This window comes from Tubulanus polymorphus, chromosome 6, assembly GCF_964204645.1.
Source record: "Tubulanus polymorphus chromosome 6, tnTubPoly1.2, whole genome shotgun sequence".
Classification (NCBI taxonomy): domain Eukaryota; kingdom Metazoa; phylum Nemertea; class Palaeonemertea; order Tubulaniformes; family Tubulanidae; genus Tubulanus; species Tubulanus polymorphus.
This window is the reverse complement of record NC_134030.1, coordinates 7,179,354-7,197,792: the sequence shown is the minus strand read 5'-3', so window position 1 is coordinate 7,197,792 and position 18,439 is coordinate 7,179,354. Positions and strand designations below refer to the sequence as shown.

At 38.6% G+C, this 18,439-nt stretch overlaps 1 protein-coding gene across 3 annotated transcripts in view; it reads left to right on the top strand.

Moving 5' to 3' along the window:
• LOC141907477 (irregular chiasm C-roughest protein-like) overlaps positions 1–18,095 on the top strand; it is a 70,974-nt gene extending 52,879 nt beyond the window's left edge. Inside the window, exons 8-18 of one of the 3 annotated variants that reach the window (XM_074797127.1) lie at positions 208–231; positions 6,080–6,207; positions 6,299–6,407; positions 7,022–7,173; positions 7,700–7,957; positions 8,314–8,461; positions 8,564–8,712; positions 9,075–9,188; positions 12,514–12,755; positions 13,303–13,445; positions 14,135–18,095. In XM_074797127.1, the coding sequence (XP_074653228.1) occupies positions 208–231; positions 6,080–6,207; positions 6,299–6,407; positions 7,022–7,173; positions 7,700–7,957; positions 8,314–8,461; positions 8,564–8,712; positions 9,075–9,188; positions 12,514–12,755; positions 13,303–13,445; positions 14,135–14,267 (1,600 nt within the window). In that variant the 3' untranslated portion in view covers positions 14,268–18,095. The remainder of the gene's footprint in view (positions 1–207; positions 232–6,079; positions 6,208–6,298; positions 6,408–7,021; positions 7,174–7,699; positions 7,958–8,313; positions 8,462–8,563; positions 8,713–9,074; positions 9,189–12,513; positions 12,756–13,302; positions 13,446–14,134) is intronic. The other 2 variants (XM_074797128.1, XM_074797129.1) reach the window with 2 other exon arrangements.
• The last annotated feature ends 344 nt before the right edge of the window (positions 18,096–18,439 follow it).

The following is an 18,439-nucleotide window of genomic DNA, read 5'->3' as shown; positions in this document are numbered from 1 at the left end:
TCGTAATAGAATAGAAAATGGAGAGATAGGGGAAGAGAGGGAGCGAGTGGGTGAGAGGGAGAGGGAACTGATGTCGGACGAGTGCGCCGAGCCAACAAGATCCCGGGGACGACCATTTTGTCTCGTAACGTTTCTCTAATGTCGACAACAAAAATGTATTATTTATCCTCAAAATGTATTATTTATTATCATATGTTTTTTTTTCAGAGTCGGAATTCAGACCGCTTTCAGGTATAAAAACACCCTGTCAGAGGTTTACAGTCATTCGCATTAGGCTTCGTTTGAGCTTTGCCATTAAACTCACGTTATGATATAGCATCGGATTTCTACGGAGATCTGTTTATTTTTTATAGATAAGGGAAGAGCAACGTATGATAGATACACACACAGTTTGCTTGTGGCTTTCGGTCACACCCATTACTGTGAACAAGAAAGGGAAGCTTTTTGAAATATAAAAATGAAAATTTAAAAAAACTCACTTTGATTTTTATCCATACTCTTCGGCTATGGTCCTTACGTTCCGTGGGACTTTTGCTAGATAAATGTGAATATCACAGATTTCTGATAGGTGTACATCGGGTTATTCGGGCAGAGGGCTCGCTCGCCCACTCGCTCTGTTGTCAAGACGTCAACAGCAGTAAAACATGATAAGATAAAAACCCACTATTTACAAATTAAAAGAAATCTAAAATCGAGAATTTTTTTATTGAAACAATCTAAAATATAAGAACACGACCTTTCGATCTCACACTAGAGATCATCGTCAGGTGTGAAATCAGGTGTGAATCACCTGACGATGATCTCTAGTGTGAGATCGAAACATCGTGTTCTTATATTTTAGATTGTTTCAATAAATAAATTCTCGATTTTAGATTTCTTTTAATTTGTAAATAGTGGGTTTTTATATTATCATCTGTTCACCACGTTTGAGCGTGGTTATCGTACTAAGCAGTAAAATATGTTGCACTTCCTTTTCGCGACATTAACCTCGCCTTTTATTAGTTGTATAATATACATACATATCTATACTGAACATTTATCACTTAGCATTTGAAATATTATTAATCATATACTTACTTTACTTACAGCATCTTTTCTTTTTTAAGAAAACGAGCCATTTGTTTTTCAGGATTAAGGTCGTTTTATCTAATATGATTATTAGTTCGTTTTTCTTCACTCACAGATAGAAAGATACCTTTCCTAGAGCATTTCGACTCCTACCGATGTTTACTAAATGAATCTTCTGATCATTCCTGCGTTGTCGAAAGGCAGTCGAAAACTAAGGGACTCCGCTGGGATCGTGTCTCCCGAGTTACAAAATGATTCTCAATCCTTAGAATACACCCAATACCAACCTACCTAAAATTGCTCAAAATGACCCAGGTCAATAAACATAAAAAACAAGCTTATTACTAATTCATCATAATTTCCTAAAAGCATGAACTGATTGTAGATGCATGCGATAACAGCACCTTCGAAGAAACTTGACACTAACCCTAGAGGAGTCCTAACAAGATGTTTTTAAATCATATACGCTTTTTCAGAATTAGAACTACAGAATGCTGTCATTTGTAATTACAGGGCTATCCAGTAAACAAATTATTCAAATGCTTTGTACGGATAACTCTTTACAAAGCACCCATCCCATCCCTATGCACGTATGATTTCCAAATTTTTATCATTACTCTTGTTGTTTGTTTCTTTCAAGCGAAAGAGTTCGGATTTCATTACTGAAAAATGAAGCCTTCAGAGAAATTAATTTTCAATAAAATACCGCATGCAGACCTCTCTCGCAAACCATTTACGACCGTCGTTTATGTCGATAGTCCGGTACGGCTGCCATCTTCAAATCATTACACGATTAATAATTGCGCCGGAGACGCGGAAAAATCTTAAATTTCACCGATATCTGTTCAGCTCATGTTCACCGGTGACAACAGTTAGACGTATAATTCCTTCCACGCGAACCATAAACGTCTGGGGTCATTCCAGTTTCGTTCGTCGTCTTTATTTGAGCGTTATTTTCGGCGCGACTCGGTCATCGCCGCTGCTATACGACGATGAGACGATGGTTTTTACGCCGGCCGATACACCCAGCACCGCCGGGGTAAATCGTTAACTTAGCGTAATAAAAGCGCATCTGTAATGAAGGTTTACCCAGTGCCATCGCGTGACTAATCAGCCCAATTCACTTGCCGTACAACAAATTACATTTGACTGGCACTGGCCTGACAACGTTAATTATTCTATTAAGATGCCCTGTCATGCGTATTCGAGAGCCAGCTCCAGTATCATCAAGCCTTGCATTTTATATCATTTGAGCAGGACGATTGCAAAAACCGACACACCTTTTCTGTCACCGTTCTTTATTTTGTTGTTTGACAGAAAACATGCGTGCGCGCGACAGACTGTTTACACTGGACTATTGAATTATATAACAATCGAAAGTGTCTGAGTCAGTCGCACAGTTTGTCATTTGTGAAAGTGCAAAAATGACTAAAAAAGTAAACTACAACAGCGGCAGGGTCTCTCGCAAGATGAATCTTCTCCGATCCCGTCCCCGAGGGAAAGAACTATAAAACCCCCAATCTAATAAGACCGTATATAGTTGTGTGCGATTAGCTCGGTTGTTTAAGTGGATGACTGGGAACCAAGAGGCCCGGTTCGAAACCACCTCTGGGGTTGGCTGACACATGCTTGGACTAGGCCCTGCTAACTTAGGTTGTGAGTCATAAGATAACAACCAATGAAAAGACCTTTGCCGTGTCTTAAGACCCACATGGGTTACACACTGTTACTTGCAGTTCGGACTTTAAACTCTACTAAGAAATCGTTGTGCTCGCAATGCGGGTTGAAGAATTATATTAAGAAATAAAAAATCGATTCATTTTTTTCTGAATTATTAACTGAGCAAACCGTCGTTAATTGGCGCGATAGGCGTGACAAAAAAAAATTCCCGTTTTGTCTCGATAGCCGGCGCGTGTGTCGGCAATCCGCAATTTGAAGCGGTTTACAAATAAAAGGGCTTCGCGTAATAACTTTTCAAACACGGACTGCGGCAGTAGACGTTGCTGCGTCGGTGATTACTTCCGTTGATACGCGGTTTATCGCTATCGATTCAGCCAAACAGCGCCGGTGTTCAAGTTCTCGGTGTGTCGCAAAATGAAATGAATTGATTTATAATTGATCCGCCTCATCAAATGTCATTGATTAGTCGATAATCTGAAGTGTACCGTCGTTTTTTTCTTCGATGGTTCCAACTCGAAAACTGAACAGCCGACGCGCAGACGCATTACGAGAGTTTCACACGCGATCTCTAAATGTCACCAGCAAAGCAGAAACAAAGATCTGTTTTATTCCGCGATATAATGTGACGCTATCGCGAAGACGTATGGTGAGTTTGCTTCGGTTACGAATAAAACCTAGGCTTGATGATGCTCCTGCGGCAAGCGAGGATCCACCAGGTTCGCCGTATCGTTTGTCGTCTGTATTTCAAGCATTCGAACCAACTTTTCTCAAATTGTTCAGCTTGTCTGGAAACTTTTCAAATTAAAATCGCCTATTCCCTGAAGCCTGGACTATATAAAAGGTGTCGGTAATTATTCAGGCAAACTATTCAAATATGACGGTTACTCGGTGAACTCGTAGATTAACTGATATACGGGATCGTTGCGGTCGTTTCGATCCATCAAAGAATTGACGACTTCGTTGCCCGTAATTCCGCTGGAATATATTGCCAAAATCATTGTCTCGTGACTAATACACGTACAATAAAGTCGGAGAACGTGGCGAACGTAGGTATAATTCACTGCGAGATGGATGAAACTTCTCGCGGGGATTCGATAAGAATAAGATATAGCTGGCGCGGTGCGCGGGCGCGTGAATCCCGAAGGTCATTCGATTTTGATAGCGTAAAATCGTCGAGCGGCGTTTAGTGAGCCAGTTAATTGTGTTTGTTGCGCGGCGAGTTTCGTGACACGGTCGCAGTTGATTACTCGACATCCCTTATGAATTCACGCTGTGTATAAAGACCTTTTGTAAACCGAAAAAATAAGTCGCTGCGGAATCTGGCGATTTAACCCTTAAACAACCACAACGTTATTGCAACATTCACTAATTCACGAAATCATACCTCCAAGATTTACCTGAGCAGCCCGGTATTCCATTGCTGATACATCATGACACAATAGTGACTCAAATCTAACCCGGAGGATAAGAGTAGGCTGGGTTGAGGACTCTCCGAATGCCGTTGTTTTTCCACGTTTGAAAAAGTTTTGTTCCCAGTCAGAAAACCTGACAGCTTTCTAAGAATCACACTGTCAGTGTATTAATCCCAAGGCTGATAACGATGAACCCCTTTTTCTATGGCATGTAGTTAGGTAGAATTTCATTCTTGATTTTTTTCATCGATATTTTCTTAATAAACCGATTGTTTAGCTCTTTTTTCGAATCATCCCGCTTCCTTGTGACCTACGTATCAGTTGTGGTGCTTGGTTATTTTTCGTCACGGAGGCCTTTTGCATGTGTGCATGATCTTTATCGTTTTTCCCCATACATGTATAAACTTGACTCTCACTACACCAACACACGGATGGATACTGTGGTGGAGGGTTAGAGCTGAAATTCAATGCAGACTTCTTCGTCATAAAATCGAAAACAGTTTTCAAATAACTTGACACATGAAAATTTAATCATTGTTCATTTCTGAAGTGGTTCATCATTGAATCTGTTATATACGTACCGGCCATAGACACGCGCCTACATCGTCAATTCAGTTTTTCACTCTTGACATGTAGATATATAGTGAAAGTGCATATTAGCTGTCAAACGCAGTAATTGAGTTTTAATATCTCCATTTCATTGTTGATTGGACTAATGTTGACGGTCACCAGGCCGTTTACCAAAGCCTTCAAAATCGAATTAAATGAGGACTAATTATACCACCAGCTATCCCGCTAGATGGCGCGCTATCAACAAAATTGAGTTCATTTTCAGTTAACTCTCATCTATAGCCCCTCCCCCCTTCCACACGACACATTAGGCAAATCGTGTCTATTGGTAAACTCGAAATGATGTTGAAGCTTGATTCAATTCGTCATTCGTAGAATCTGAGAAACCGTGGATAGATTTTAATTGAATCTGAGAGAAAATCCTTGCCATAAGGTTTGTAAATTTCACTCTGTACATCCTCGACCCGGAATGGGTGTATCAGTATGATAAACAATTCAATGAATTGAATTGAAATTATATGCTCACAAACGAACCTGGTGGATCCTAGCTTGCCACAAGCGGAATCCTCGAATGCCACAGTCGAACGTAGGGTCATTGTAAAGGTGTTATTGATTTTCATTAACGAGTTTACCCACAGATATGTATCGTAAACAAACGGCGACATCGCGTGCACTCGCCCGACCAGTATATGTGAACGAAGTATCGGACGAGTGTCCCCTAGTGTCTGAGAATGACACTACAAGATCTAATAGAGATATTTTGTTGTTAACGAAGCCATCTCGGAGAGATGATGGGTAAATAAATGAGACTTTCGTTCGGGAGATGTCACCGTCAATTGGCATTAATCTCTGTCAGTGTGTTGTAAATTGGTTTTCGGTCCCGGGAGTGACGTAGCGCGTCGCTAGAGAACATTCAACCAATTACGAGCTCCGTTGATCCGTCTAATCATATACGCGCTGAAATCGTCTGCTCGCCGTGTTTTCAACCGGCGTTGATTAATCGTTGAAATCCCTTGAACCCCGAGATGATATCTTTATACTGTTTACCTACGAAAACAGTGTCTGCGGTATATAGAGCTCTCAGAAATCGATCGCGTATAGGAAAGCGTGCGCCCTTTTCATCTCAGGTGACGATCAAATCAAACTGAACAAGCTACGACACTATCTCGCTTGGCCTCACACTACAACGCGATAACAGATTCTGAAACAAAACAAGATCTCAGCATTTTTGTTTTAGGTCTAACGTTATTTTTAACCAATTTCATCCTCATCATAATCTGGTTGATAACTGGAAAGGAATGAAATCGATTACGCTTGAAAATGTATTTCTTATTTCTTTATCGCTGCAGGGAGGACGCGACGAGTGTTCTGACTATAACGCCAACGAAGTCCGACCAGGGTCGTACGTATGAATGTCAAGTGAAAAACAGCGCAATGTTCGCTCCTCATAAAACAGACGTTACGCTTGAAGTCAGATGTAAGTTCATAATTAGACGCGACTGCAGACTATACGATCGCGGTCGGAAAAAACCCGCAGTAACAAGAGATCATCGACTTTTCGATTTCAGATGCACCCGAGCTGAGAATGAGCGTTCAACCGTCTCAGAATCTGAAAGAATTCCAAACAATCACATTCACTTGCGACGGCAAAGGAAACCCAAACAAATTAGCTTGGAAGTAAGTTTTTGTTGAGAGCTCACGCGTTGCAGTGTATATAAACACCATTTAAACCGCGATAAATATATCTGACTTTGTTGTTGCGTAAGTTATTAAAAACTACCGAGGATGAATCTACAGCGCACGTTTTCCCCGCTGCTGAAAAGATATATCTCTGTTGCAGTTCTTAACATTTTCAGCGCAAGTGATGTGTCTATTAGTTTTCAGCTACTTGTGAACTGATACTAAATCTAGATTTCTTCTATTCGCTCATTTCGCCCAACCTCGGACGCACAATCGAATTTCGCCCGAGCGGACGTTGATAATTCGAATTCAAAATTTATTCAATAGATGATCGTATAATGATTGCGGCTGAATAGTATATACAATTCCATACAACAAATGTGTTGAACATCAAGTTGAATACAGATGGAAAGAAATTAAATGATGACACATCAAGTGAACTGTGAAATAAGTGCATGCGAACAAAGAAATGCATTTTTACGTAAAGATATCAAAAGATACATGAATACCAGAGATGGTTGTTATAGAGAAGGAATTCTCTATGAAATGTCAATTGAAAAATAGGAGATATTAATTGTGTAATATCGACATCGCTTTTCTCTTTTTTGCAGGTGGTATAAAAATGATCAATTGATTCCGGGTGAAGAATCGAATTATTTAGAATTCACTCACATTTCACGAGATTACCATAACAGTATCATCACGTGCGAATGTACGAATGAAATCGGCAGCACGAAGCAGAGCTATACGCTAGATATTCGATGTAAGTTTATTCATTATCTATGCTCGGGTTCTAGCCATTAGATTATTAATTGATTGGTCACTATGATTCATATATCGGCTGGAATATTACAAACAAATGCACATTATATATTTATCTAAAAAATATCCATCTCTTGGCAAGTTTTAGCGTAATTGTGTCCTCGTATATGCTATTAAACCTTACGCAAGATTCCTTTTTATAGAGGTATTTTTTCTTTGGAGGAAATATACGTCTAAAACCCAGGGGCGGATCCGAGGGGGAAGGGATTAGGGGGTCCGTGTTTTAAACTTTTCTGATCGTGATACCAATCGTATTAATGATGAAACTAACTACAATACAAATCTTTATCGATTGTTGTTTGGGAGTCTGCCAGAAATTACTGGAGGTAATGCACACATTTCTATGAAAGCCTTTTTCGTTGAATTATGAAAAGATTATATCTGGGGAAAAACTGCGCATGACTATCACTTGACTTTAAACCATTTTAACCAGTGTTGTGGAACATAATTTGGATCTCTCTTTTCAGATGGCCCGAAGTTTACCGTAATCCCGAAGCATCTCTCTGTCGATGTTGGCGACGCGGCCGTTTTGAATTGCGACGCTTCCGGAAACCCAGCGCCGGTCGTCTACTGGCGAAAACGGAGTCAACCCGGTAAGGTCGTGTTGACCGGTAAAACGTTGACCGTACCCGAAGTCACCGAGAAGGATTTCGGTCGGTACACGTGCGTCGCTTCGGTGCAAGGCTTCCGAGAAATCGAAAAAGATGTTTACATTCTAAAGAAAGGTACGTTCGTAGCTTATTATATTGTGTTCTAGTCTGATCTCGAGCAATCGTGGCCCAGTTTGATAGTCTGGAATATAATTTTACAAGTTAAGAATGATATTTGAAAATTAACTATGACTACATAGGAATTGACTCGTTCCAGAGTTAAAATTTGAAAATTGCGCCGTAGAACTATTAGTTCCCGTATCGTTAGACTAGATAGAGCCACCTCCTGTAGCTTACCGGTATACTCTTTCGAAATGCATGCAAAACGAATGCAATTCAATTTACACAAAGGGTCGATTATTGAATTCTTCATCTGTGAAGTAGATAGGTAAATGACACGAAAAAAACGTTATTCGTTTCTTAATTTGCAGGACCTCCGAAAATCAGCAGCAGTAGTCGACAGTACGCGACCAGCGGTCAGATAGCTACGGTGAAATGCGAAACGATATCCGTGCCGGAACCTCAAAATATCGTCTGGCGCAGGCTTGATAATCAAATTAACCCAAATACCGATGTTAAGTAAGAGATTTTTTCGTCGCGTTCTAAATCCTCTATCGAAGCACTCTGACCAGCTTATTGTCTATACGATACTAACAACGGAAAATGCAATATTTTATATAGGTATTCAGTAAAAGAGGAAGACTTTTTCACCGGTCGTCGAAGCATCTTAAAAATACAAAATCTATCCCCCAGTGACTACGGGGAGTATAATTGTACTGTTGAAAATGGCTACGGTCAAGATTCAAGAGTGATTCAACTGCTACAAAAAGGTAACGGTAACTTAAATGCAGCTTTCATTACCGCTAAAGATTTTTGAAAGGGCAATTTTGAGGCATACCAACTCTACTGGTCGTTTAATGCTTACTTACTTACTTACTTTGAAGATACTGCCTTACTCAGTCCTCTCCAGGCACATTTCAGTGGATCTGGACTGAGATGATGAATCCCGAGAGAGGTTGAATTTTTAACAGCTTGAAAGATGACAAATTTATATTATATATTGAGAATCACTTACTTTTTTATAGGAAACCTGTGGACATTGAGTATTGGGGAATTGTAGCCCTGGAGAGGGGCCTACGTATATAGAAAACTGCATACATCAATCACACTATTACTATTTTGTATTTTTCAGATACGATACCATTGGCGTACGTATTAATCGGGGTATTCGGAGGAGTCGGAGTCATACTACTGCTGGCCGTTATACTATTTCTCTGTAATCGCAATAGATCCGATTCCGGGGGTGGTGAGTACACGTGGTCCAAAATACAACAACAAGGTACATATCATCAGTCAACAGACTATGTCTATTGGTGTCTGTGTTTCGTGTGTCAGAATCGTCAGGGAATTTGAACTCGGGGTTTTTAAATTCATTTGAATGCGCCTATATTCAGTATACGATATTTCAAGAGGCCACTGCTGGCCTCTCAGCCCTTGCCCTCATTATCGCATAGAAACGAACAGTTCTTAGATTTCTGTATAATTTGCATGTATGTTTCGAGCCACCCCGACACCAAACAGTAATAGTTCTTCTCCTAGAATCAAAGGAATAATGCATTTTGGTAGTTTTCTAGTGCGATTATTTTCTTTTGTGCGTGTGGTGTCAACTTTTTAGTAGATTCAGTTTGTGAATGAAACTTTACTAACTTGTCCAAGTGCTGCTTGGAAAACTCCATGAAGTCTACCGAAGAACAATTACATAACTATCGTCTAAAACGATTAAGAAACACACCAGGAAATGAGAAATTCCGCATAGAAATGTCATGTTGAATGAAAAAGAAAATTATTTATTTATTGTTTCTTTGCTTAATTTGAAACCTCGGCGACGTTATAAAATAGAACGTGTATACATTTTTCAGAACCTATAGTTTACCAAAAGGGTGAGTGTAGTATTCAAAACAGTGTGTAAATATGTTAGGGCTTTGCATGTACTTTTTGTTCACTCGACACTGTCACTCATCACTCAAACGGGGTTGTTTTATTTCATCCTTTCTCGAGTATCGCAGATTTATAGGTTCGACGATTGTATCCTATATAAAGATTGACGTGTTATTACTAATCTATACGATGCGTGTCTTCGGTTTTAGGAACTATTTTGTAGATGATATACACTTAAGTTTTATTTTTATTCGATACATTCTTCCGAGCTTTAGGAGCTCGCTCGCATGATATCATTTCAGGTTAATGCGTCAAATCCTTTATGAAACTTTTGACCATAGCAGTGCATGAGACTTCGTTGATCCCTTATCAACAAGTCGTACCTTTTACAATAGATCAATATTTCTTAATATCTGAAGTTTATGAAATCTTATATTAGTTTTTTACGGATTGGAAAAAGTTACAAAAATTCCACATTACTGCATTGTGTCGGTGTTCTTTGGTCAGTGTCAGTTGGTGTCATGAATTCTCATCATCACTTCCATTCACACTATTTCATTTCAATCTTTTTATTGATAATGATCTATATCAAAACATCATTGAAAAATACTTTCAAAGAATTAATACCTTGCTCGTAGACTTTGCCCTATTCGGTCTAGACTTCTATTTGACCAAATACAAAGTATCTTGTAGGCAGCCATCGCGAGATACTATAAAAATTGACAATTTTTGTTAGAAATTTTTGAAACCAATTTTTCTGAATAGAATATTAGTCTATGTTTACCTCGGTGTAGGGGATCTATAAGTCTAAAGGTTTGGCGGTTACTAGTGCTTGTTCTGGTAGACTATAGTACACTATGTTTATATATACTGTTACAGATAATGTGTATAAATGTTTTATCGTATTGTTTTAATTGTTGTCTCCTCACACTCAGCATGGACCACGTCCTCGTTGTCACGGAGTGGGTCTTATTCGAGCCTTCGTAAACAAAAACGCAAGTCCTCCGGTAGATATTCCACCAGTAAATATTACATTCAATCAATCGTTTGTATAACGTTAATCGAATACATTATTTGTTTGTTCACGTTTTTTCCGTTAATTCCTCATTCCCTGCCCTCCTCTACCCTACCGTTTTCTTCCCTTCGCCACCTTAGCCACAGTTGCTGCGGTATGACAACTTCTGATAAATCTGTCTCGCGCATTTAACGGTATTACGCGGAACATTCTGACAACCCATGTGCATACGTTAAAGCGGGAACACACAATGCGAATATAGATGGCAGATGAATGTGAAAAACCTCTAATCCATTGTGAAAAATGAACTTTTAAGGTCATCATGAAATACAAATGTATACACAAAATTTTAAAAGTTAAGTCCGTGTGTGTCATTTGTGTGATATTTCGCACAGATTTCGAAGTCACCTTTCACCCATGGACATATATAGTAAAAAGCTCTCCATATTCGTATTTTGCCCGCAAGCTGCTGCAAGAGTTACAGACTTAACACGTCGATTTAGAGGTTGTTAGGGTTAACTATATCAGAGGTTGTGTAATGCGACGCACTTTTTGAAATCATTATCTCTTTAAATGATAATGAATTTTGACACATTTATAAATTTGTTTGTTTTTTACCGATTTTTCTCATTGTTGTTGATGCTGCTACCACCACCCGCTGTTCATGTTGCCTCTGTGCATTGTCGGTCAGTTTACATCTAATGTCTTTATCACGGGTTTTCTGTATAATCAGTTTTGCTGCATCCAACAGCCATACGTGAGTTCGACAAGAAAAAGACCTATTTCTCCTGTTAACTTCTGCGGGTGTCCGGTGCTGTTCTCTACGGTCATAGATTTTATGTAAATAAACTAAGAAATTGTCTCTTTCACGTATCTAAGAGGGAAACTCCAGCGGAAAATTTCCTTCACTATTGGTGATTGAAGAATGACTATGAATTCTATCTGAAACACAGGGATGGTACAAGCACTCAGGAAAATGCATGGGCAATTTTCTCCATCTCGTTATAATCTGAGAAATTTATCTTATCTTAATACATTAAAGATTGGGAACTCCTCGCTTAAAGCTGTGAATGAAACGCAAAAAGATCCGCCCCTGAATTAATCCAAGCTCCTTTCGCTTTGGAAAAATCACTAGATTCACTTTGCTTTCAAAGGTGCTGATGTTTTTTCGTACAGATATGTTTGAAATGCTATGGCTATTAATAGCTCACCCTGTTTGACGATTTTTCGCATGTTTAAAGAGAACCTTGTTGTTGTGTTTTCGATGGAAGACTTTTCACTCTTAAAAATAAAAGATTCGAATTTCAATTACGAAATTAAGAATATCTAAACTCGTAAATATTTCTGTTAAAATTTGAAGAATTGCCAGGATTCGGTTCCACAGTTGTGTGTTAGATATGGTTGTATCGAATCCAATTTTAGAAATCAACGAATTTTGACAATCGGCTCAAATGTAACTCACTACTGGGAATTTTAAGGCCAAATTTACAAAAGCTTATGGTTACCAGTGTTTCAATTAGAAAGCAATTTAGTGACCAGCAATAGGTTAAAGAAAGCTTTTGTGAATTTGGCTCCTTGCGTCAAAGAATCTAAGTTCATAATTTCCATCTATTAACAACAAAATCTTCATTTGATAAAAATGGCAACGAAATACCTGTATGACGCGATATCGTTTCAGAATCGAACTCGGCGAACAACACGCTCGAGAAGAAGAAAAAAGCCGCGCAGAAAGAACACGAAAAACAACAACAGCAACAGCAGCAACAACAAACGGGAAACGGCGACATCAAAGTCGAGTACGATCCGGAAAATAATCGCTACAGCACGACACTGGAACCGTGGCAGAAAAACACCGACCACGGCTACTACGGATATAGACAGGAATACGACGAAGTCAATCTTAATCATACGAACAACAAGGTAACATATATGAGGTTAATGATATCTCAAGTTGAGTATGTTAGAGTCAGTTTAAGATCACTATGTAATGCATCCAACCAACCTCGTTTGTTTTTCTTAGTTTTTTACTAAAGCGCGTTTTTGCCGAGACGCTTATTTTGTAACGGTGAAATAGAGTTAGTTAGAGGCGAATCGATGTGCATCTTTTATTTGCCAAAAGAGATCTTGCTAGATATACTGAAATGAAAAAAAAGATATATACAAGTTGGATAGAAAGCATGTGAAACCCACGATCAAGTCGTCAAAAGTTTTATGTTCAAAACGTCCAATGTTGGTGCCTAGTTTTTGTATCAGTTCGTTATTGTTGCTGTACGTTTGTGCTTTTGTTTTGACGAGTTTGTGATTCTTTTGTTCTCTTTTTGTCCTCACAAAGCAATTAATTATATTCAAACTAACGCGAGTTGTAATGATCAAATGATTGTACATACCACATTCCTCCACTTTTTCACTTTCGAAAACTAAAAACGTCCCAAACACGATAAAAACAACCTGGAATGTATCTTTGCAGGACATCAATATAAAAAGTGCCACAAATGGAGGCTTTAATATTCATAAAGACCCGTACCCACCTGATATTAAACTGGACTATCCCGACACAGCCATAGGTACTTATAGGAGGGATAATTCTCAAAGAGTGCCAAATAGGAACAGGTATGTAAATGGCACTTTCAGAGTCATTCCTTCAATTTTTAAATACCCTATAATCTGTTATGTCAAGAAATGTGTTTAATCATTCCCAGAACTTCCGTCGCAGTTCAGACTTTTCCCCGAACATTATTTTTGAGAGGGCATGAATATTGCACATAAATGTGATAGCTGCAACACTCCGTAACTCCCTAGCTCACAGAAATGCACACGTTATGTTTTGTCTCGAGGCCAGTCTTTATTTTCAAAAAGCCTTTTCTGTCATCATGCTGTTGAAAGCCAGTGGATATATAGTTTATTTCGTAAAGTTCGTGTCTTAGATATTCTGTAATTGTCATCAGTAACATCATAACCATATGAACTGTTAGAAAATCGTTTTTTTGCCAGTTGCACAAACTTTAAAATAAGCATTATCAGTAGATGAAAAGTATTGTAGAAGACTCGACCTTAAAACTTGAATATTTGAGTATTTCTTATTTTTGAGTATTTCATTAAGACAAATGGAAATCTTGGTCAATATAATGAGTTGGCAGTTATTCACCATAAGAATTAACCCCACTTGCAATCTGCTAAATAAGTTGATGAGATTGTGCAGCTGGCTAAACCTTTGGAGTCCTAACAGTTCTCTTGAGAATTTCTTCAATTATCAAATACGTCACGTTGATTCTCATCCGTTATTTCATTCTTATTTTCAGCCGGTATGATTGCGGACCCGGTTACTCAACTTATAACGGAAACAGACAATATGCACAAAGTATAGCACTCTCTGAAAGTACGAACAGTGAACGGGAACTGCCGACTATGAGTCGACTATCGACGAACGTGTGAGAATTAACCAAACATTTCTCTTTAAATGTGGTTTCATCTGCTGCTGTTTTTAATACGCATTAAATGCACGTCATACCGTCGTCGTGTCAGCGAAGAGGCCGCCGAAATCGTATTGTCGCTTTTCGTAAAGAGCCACTTACTCGGCGTCGAAACTGTTATCGAATCGTAGTCGAATTCGCAATCAATCGGAAAGTTCTGATAGATTCAAGCAGACTCCGAATGAAATCTATCGTACGTATTCCGACACACGATACGAACAAGCGCGTGATCGACGATATGCGTTGCGAACGGACAATCAGAAAATGGCGGAAATCGATATGAAGATGAGCGTACCTAGGAAACCTATGGGTTTAGCCGCTGCGCGTGTTGTCAAAAAACTTCAGATGAGTGCTATATGGGAATTGGGTCCAATGCATTTACTATTGGGATAACCGTTAAACTAATCATTCTGAGGACGGGTAGAATTTGGATCGAGTACTCCGAACAGCTGAGGTGTGTGAGTACAATTCGCACTGTGATACGTGTGTTATATTGCGGTTATTACTATTGAACCCTGCTGACCGATAGCCAACGCGGCTACTTATCACTTGTTCATATACAGCAACAGAAAAACAAAACACAGAGAACATATTTTTAACTTCAATCAAAAAATGAAATCTTCGTCTTCTTCCACGATGTGAATGAAAGAATCAAAATATGAAGGGTGTGTAATAAGTAGATGGGCGCTTTGACGCTTGTGTCTGCGTAAACGTGTCAAATTTGCGCGCGTAATTTCCTTTCGCGGGTAACAAAAAAGAACGGACCAAAGCGCCACTGTCCACGATACGATAAAAAATCGATATAGACTGTGATTGTAAACTGAATACATTCTCTCAAATATCTCATAATCTCGGAGAGTGTTGAGTGACTCGTTGTATGTACGTGCGCAATTAAAGAATCTCATGTAAACGAATAAAAAAAGAGAAGTTGACACTATTTTTCTTACCATTGGAGATTGTTGATATTGACCACGTTACTCCTGAATCTGATGACGTCAGTGCGAAAAAAAGTTATTGTTTATCATCGTCGATTCTAGTTGATTTGAACTCTCTACGGCAGACGTGCGACGGGGAGTTCGATTCGTCGACGAAATATATCGAACACTTTTTATACACGCTTACCATTTGTTAAACCGTTACGAACAATATTTGCCAAAGTTACAAAACAGCGGAACGCGGAGTGGATCCAGGGGTTGCTACGTCGATCGTCTCGCGTCTATATTGTTGTTGTTTTTTGGAGAAAAAATAATTTCGTTCATAATTTTACTGGATCCGCTTACGTTTTGCTTGATCTGTGAGCTCCAAAGTCGCAGTTCTCTTTTTCCGAAACGCGATATCTGTACTTCGACAATATCGGCGTGGGAAATGGTTGTTTTTGAAATGATACCGACCGATAATGTATGTACAATGTACAAACGAAATACGCTTGCAAGTTTCAATTCAACAGCTTGTACAACAAGTCAAACTGAAAAATTTTATAAAATATCGCTCTCTTGTACAAAAAAAATTAAACTTCGGTGGCCAATCATTCGTTATATATATAATGGTTATTTTTAGGATAAATTCGAATCACGGTTCAGAGATGATGGCTCGAGGTCTAGTTCAATATAATCATCAGTGATCACTTATCGATTCATTCGTCATTAATTGTCTCGTCTGCTAACCACCTTCGGCAGGGCCACGGACCTGACGAAATCGAAAAGCTGGGATTCGAACCCGGCGCTATTGAGAAGCTGGGATTCGAACCTGATGGTATCGAAATATCCCACTCAAGATGATCCGGAAGCGCAGCCGTTTGACCCAATCAGATTCTACGTAAAATCTCACGGGCTAAACGAACTAAATGTGATTTCTGTAGGTCGTCATTGATGACATGAGTTCGTATCCCTGCCGCGGGAGGATGCTCATCTGCTGAAACGAGAAAAACACGTTGATTAGAGCAATGAATATTTTAATGAAATTCACTCGTTTTCATTTGTTTTTTTATATATCTCTAACGACATCGTATGTAACGTAATACGGTAACATAATTCATTGATGACCGAAATCAAAAAACGGGGAAAAGACATATCATTACAAAACATTAAATAGTATATCGTTTGCAGTAATGTATATCGTAAACAAAGATGAATAGTTATTTATAGGCCACGCGTGCTGTAGTGTGCAATTTTTGTATCGGGTTATTGATTATATGAAATTGAAATACGATAGCTAATTGGTCATCGGCTACTTAATTATTCAGCTGATAATTGAATGTAATGTGCATTTAAGTGTTGGTTGATAAAAAATCAACAAGCAAACAACTTTACTGAATTGAAGGCAGTGAGAACCCACAATTTGAGGACGAATTAAAGTTTGGCCTGGGATTCAAATCAATTATTGAATTTCATCAAATTTTGAGATTTCGAAGTGTCGAATTTATAAAGTCAAAATTTTAAAGAATCGTTTGTTTGTTGCTGTCGCCATCATTTTGTTCATACCTTTTTTGTGTTGGATTTGCGATATACGATTTTCTTCGGTTGGATTTTGTAAACATTTTTGTAATAGATATCACATATAACAACAACTACTAAGTATAATATGTACGAATGAACACGTGTACATCAGTGTAAATATAGCAGGAGGTCGTGAAGAAAATATTTGTAAATAACAATGAGAACGATTATACATGTACTGTCGTTGTATCATTTAGTGCATCGATCCCCCGTGGTTTCGTCATTTTATCTAAGAGTAAAATCGATATTCATTGTTGATAAAAATTGACGTAGGATTGCTATAGAGAAGTGTCTGATAAAATCGTTCTACTATTCGTTATGTTTCTTCTGTTGTAGATACAACGATTGTCAGACAATCTACGTTGTAGAGTAGTTCATCTATCAACGAGGGCATCGGGCTGTCAGTAGTCTATTCGTAGACTCGCACGTGTACTTAGAATTATTTGATAAGCTAACTTTTACTTGTAGTTAGTAGTGAGTTTTTATCTGTATTCCAAATGATTGTCTTATCTACTTAAAAACGACTTGGCGAAATGACGAAGTCTCGGGGTGGTCATCTTACCGCGTGCAAGTGTGTCATGTACGAATGTTTAACATTCCTTCTCGACCTTAACTAGAGAGTCGAACGTGAAATAATACTTATATTAGTGAAGATTGAATACAATTATATCGCGATTGATGATATATTTGTTCAGTTCAAACCTTTAACGTCTTGCTATAATTTGTGATCTTAAGTAAGTTTTCTAATTCAGAATTCGTATACAAAATTGTTCATAAAACGGCCGTCGTATGTACTGAACACACATCGGTTGTAGTCCCAGTTAAACAAATTTAATGGGGTATCGGCACACACCGCCAGATGAGGTGATAACTGGAAATGATGAATCAGCCAAAATTTGTATCGATTATTGATTTACTTGGAAAGTTCACACGATTTTGTAAATGAAACATAGAACAAATTGCGGCGCGGTAGACCGACCAACTACTAGCGAACCTCGCGGGTCGTCGATTGCCACAGCAGGCTTATAGCTTTGCCGATACCTCATCCCAATAACAGTGGGTATAATCATAGACTAGAGTTCAAACGCTAGTTTATAGAAATAACCAATTAAGGGATATACTCACAGCCCACCCGTTTTATATGTATTAGGATTGCGTTATTGTTGTATGCGTGGATGTTGTGGTGAAAAAGTACTTGGTGCTATATTTTATATATTATTACTACCCGTCCTGTATAATTCGTGTATACAGGCCATGAATGAATAAATGAATGAATAATAAATAATAAATGTCTTCTGAACGAATGCGATTCGTTTATTCGTCTTGTCGCGTTTAAATTTCGTTTTAGAGTCCAACAAATTCAAAACGACGTGGACCCAGCGGGTAGCCGAAAACATGGCATCTGGAAACTGCAATAAGACTTGTTGTTTTGATGAAATGAATTGGTCGTTTCAGTGTGTGATGAAATAGCTTTTGTACAATCTGAATATGCGAGTTCTCAGAATAAAGCAAGCAAAAATCAAAAATCCCTGCCAACCGTTGAAAACGGTATAAATCAATTTGAGTGTGTCACTACCGTGACTCGCGATCAGCCCAAAATACCAATTCAAACCCATTATCAAAGACAACTTTGTTATGA